The sequence below is a fragment of the Oryctolagus cuniculus genome, chromosome 13 (assembly GCF_964237555.1).
Source record: "Oryctolagus cuniculus chromosome 13, mOryCun1.1, whole genome shotgun sequence".
Lineage (NCBI taxonomy): Eukaryota > Metazoa > Chordata > Mammalia > Lagomorpha > Leporidae > Oryctolagus > Oryctolagus cuniculus.
The window spans coordinates 104,092,689-104,096,533 of record NC_091444.1 but is presented as its reverse complement, the minus strand read 5'-3'; the positions used below and the strand labels follow the sequence as shown (position 1 = coordinate 104,096,533).

Sequence of the window (3,845 nt, the reverse complement as noted above, 5' to 3'; positions counted from 1 at the left end):
ATTCACAGCTTACCTTTTCCAAACATTTGCTTTAAATCTTCTTACATGAAATGTTGTTCTTTGTGCGTTTTATTTCAAAGGCAGAGAGACACGGGGCAAATTAGGGGCGGGGGGGGGGGGCAGGGAGAGATATCTTCCCTCTGCTGGTTCACTTCCCAGATGACTACAACAACAACCAGGGCTGGGCCAGACCATAGACAGGAGCCAGGAACTCAATCCAGTTCACTCACACGGGTAGCAGGGACCCAAGTGCTTGAGCTAACAGCTACTGACTCCCTAGGATGCATATTAACTGGGAGCTGGTGTGGTCAGGACTGGAACCCGGCACTCCACTTTGATATGGGAGGTGGGCGTCGTAAGCAGCAACTTCACTGCTAGCCAAATGCCCACCCCTGCTTTAAACCTTTGTGTGTCATTTGCGGGGTGCTTATAGCTCATACCTATTTTTATTTTTTACCTAAGTTTATAATTATTTTCCACAGCTGAATTTTTAAAACTTACCTTATTATGACTATGATGTTTTTAATTTCCAACTATCATTTGTGTGTGTTGGCACTTCATACTGGATATATTTTTGACACAGTCTCTAATGATTCAGTATTACTGTGCTCCTTTTAACATGGCCTAGATCTCAGCATATGTTAACTACCCATGACTTAAATGATTGCAATACTCTTTTTTTTTTTTTTTTGCCTTTCAGGGAAACTTTTACTTGGAAAATTACAACACTAATACAACAAGTCAAGTCTTACACATTTAACATTTGCTTGTTGAAAGCAATGTCATAAAATCAAATAAAATTAAACATGGTTTACTTTTTTCCTCACAAGAACATAAAAATTATGGAGGGGGAACTTAACAGGAAACTTAAAAAAAAAGTAACACAATTTTTCCTTTTAGTAGTCCTTGGGTAGTTATGACAGAATAGTTTCCACTTTGTTTGTTTCTTTGAACAGGGATTTTGGTCCAAAGTTTTGTTTGTTTCTAGTATCTGCTTCTGCCTCCCCCTCTATCAGATCGGTTTCCTCCACGGCCACCACCTCTTGGTGCTCCGCGGCTTGAACTGCTGTAGGAATCACGTGGAGGAGGGTACCCCCTTTCCATAGAAGGAGGAAGCCCTCTTTCTTGTCTGCCAACCCGATCGCGACCACTTGAGTAGAGATCACTTCGGCTGCTTGAGTAACTGTCTCGACTTCCACCATATCCGTCACGTGAGCTGCTGTAATCATCATAGCGACTGCTTCCACCATAAGATGGCGGGGGCCCTCGTGTAGGTGGAGCACTACGTGAGTTACCATAACTCTCATAGGAATCTCGGTAGGAACCTCCACTTGGATGATCTGAATAGTCCCGATCACGACCATATCCATCTCTATCACTATAGCCTCTTGATGGATAGTCATCACGTGAACTGGAATGACCATAATCACGGTAGGTATAGTCTCTTGGTGGTGGTGCATAATCTCTTGTATCACGAGAACTCGGGTAATCTCTGCTTGAATAGCTGTCTTTAGTAGAGTATCCATCATCTCTTGGGGACAAATAAACATCTCTGCGAGAGGGCAGGGGCTCCCTCCGAGGTGGGCCTCCGTAACTGTCTCTTCCACGTGATACAGGGGCTCTTCCTCCCATTCCACTGCTGCTGCGAACTGGTCCTGAAGGGGCTGATCTTTTAGGAGGAGGACCCCCACTTCGTGGTGGTGGTCCTCTTTTTACTGGAAGCGGTCCCCTGGAAGAACTCATGTTAAAATTCATGGAATAGCCACCATCATCCATGTGCCCTCCACGTGAGGGAGGTCCTCGAGTTCCTCCACTTCCTCCTCTTCCTCCCCGAAGACCTCTTGGTGGGCCTCTGCTTCGTGGAGGTGGAGGTGGTCCACGCCTACCACTTTCAAATGATGGCTTGGTAGCCTGTTCCACCTTGATGGCTTTCCCATCCAAGGACTTTCCATTCATGTCTCTGGCAGCATCCTTAGCATCTGCTGGGCTTTCAAAGGTGACAAAAGCAAAACCTCTTGATTTGTTGGTTTCACGGTCTTTCATCAAGAGTACCTCCACTATTCGTCCATATTTGCCAAATACTGCTTCAAGGGCTTTCTCATTTGTTTCTGTATTAAGCCCACCAATGAAGAGCTTTCCTGGGCGATCTGCTTCAACCATTTTTTTTTACCCCAGTGAATCGCAGGGGTGACGACGGTCGTAAGCTCCTTCGAGCTCGCCGGCAAGGAATTCCCAGCAGCTCAACACGAGTGAAAGCCGCACGCCCGAGCCCACAACCGGGAAGCTGACTGCACTACTGCGCAACGAGGATTGCAATACTCTTGCTTCTAGTCTTGGTAAGAATGGCTAACACTCCCGTGGCCCTTACCATGTCCCAGGTGTTGTTTCAGTGTGCAACACACTGGACTCCTTCCAAGGACCTTTGGGTAGGTTCCTTCACCACCCCCTTTTACGAACAGACTGAGGGCAGGGGGTCAAAGTGATGTAACCAAGGCCAAACAACAGATTTGTGGCGGACCAAGACATGCAATGGAAAACTCCATGGAGGAAACATAAAAATAAGGTGATTTTGTAGTAGAGGAAGGCGTGTTAAATAAGAGAAAAAAATAAAAGCCACAAAGTAAGACTTAATGAATCAGATGGCGTTACAATTGAAAATGTCTGTTAGACAAATGACAGCCAAGAAACGTTTAAAAGGCAAACAAGCAACTGGAGAAGTGGAACTCCACTCAGAAGATAAAGGGCAACAGATCTGCCTAACAAGAATACATGCAATCCTGCCCTACTCAACTCCACCCCCACCCCCAAGAAAGGGGCAAAATGCTTGAAAAGGCGCTTCCCTAGACAGGATGCTGCAGTGACCCAAACGTTCCATCGCACAGGCTGTTATGGAAGCTCTGGTTAGAAGTAGGAAGAGACAAGTTTGAAGGCAGAGGTAGCACGGGATTTTTTAGTGGAAGTTAGATGGGGAGCCATTTAACTGGGCGGTCAAGGGGAGCTATGCAGAGGGCAGTGCCAGCCACTGGCTCACGCCCGCCAGCTCCAGCAGGTCACAGGTGCAGTGGAGTCAGGTGGCTCACGTTTGAGACTGCTCTCCCCAGAAAAATGGACACTAAGCAGGGCCCTGGGATAGCAGCAGGCTTGAAGGATTTGGTGCCATAGGTACCCAAAGGAAGACATCAGTAAATATTAGTATATACCAATAAATGTTTAAATTACATATTTGTCAATAAATAAATATTGTATATTACATTGAACATGAATGAGTTGAAAAGGCCAGTGGCAGAAAGGAACTAGAATGCAATACCATTTATTCAAAAGTTGGAAGCAGAAGCTTCGTATTTTTACATTACAACAAGAGAAATGCAGGTGCAAATAAAAAAGGATAAAAACATACTTGAAAGTGATATTTACTCCTAGATGATGAGGGTGCTCTCTAGAGAAGCAAAGCCCTGAGAGGTTATTGGGAGCTGAGTATAATGTTTTATTTCTTTTTTTTTTTTTCCTTTTTTTTTTAACAGACAGAGACAGGACCTGCTGATTCATTCCCCAAATAGCTGCAACGGCCCGAGCTGTGCCGATCTCAAGCCAGGAACCAGGAGCTTCCTCCCGGCCTCCCACGTAGGTGCAGGGGCCCAAGGACCCAGACCATCCTCCACTGCTTTCCCAGGCCCCAGCAGAGAGCTGGACCAGAAGTAGAGCAGCCGGGACCAGAAGCAGCACCCATATAGAATGGCGGCGCTTCAGGCCAGGGCCTTAACCCACTACGCCACAGCGCTGGCCCCTAATGTTTTATTTCTTTAAATGAGTGATGTGGAAAAATATGGCAAAATGTTTGCTTTCAT

At 46.0% G+C, this 3,845-nt stretch overlaps 1 protein-coding gene across 1 annotated transcript; it reads right to left on the bottom strand.

Moving 5' to 3' along the window:
* Positions 1–741: 741 nt before the first annotated feature.
* LOC100358894 (RNA-binding motif protein, X chromosome) lies at positions 742–2,312 on the bottom strand. The gene has a single exon (XM_002717299.5). The coding sequence runs from the start codon at positions 2,158–2,160 to the stop codon at positions 985–987; it is 1,176 nt and encodes a 391-aa protein (XP_002717345.1). The 5' UTR covers positions 2,161–2,312; the 3' UTR covers positions 742–984.
* Positions 2,313–3,845: the final 1,533 nt, after the last annotated feature.

What these genes read in the sequence shown, in the direction of transcription:
- LOC100358894 (XM_002717299.5), bottom strand. Translation starts at nt 2,160, where the DNA reads ATGGTTGAAGCAGATCGCCCAGGAAAGCTCTTCATTGGTGGGCTTAAT.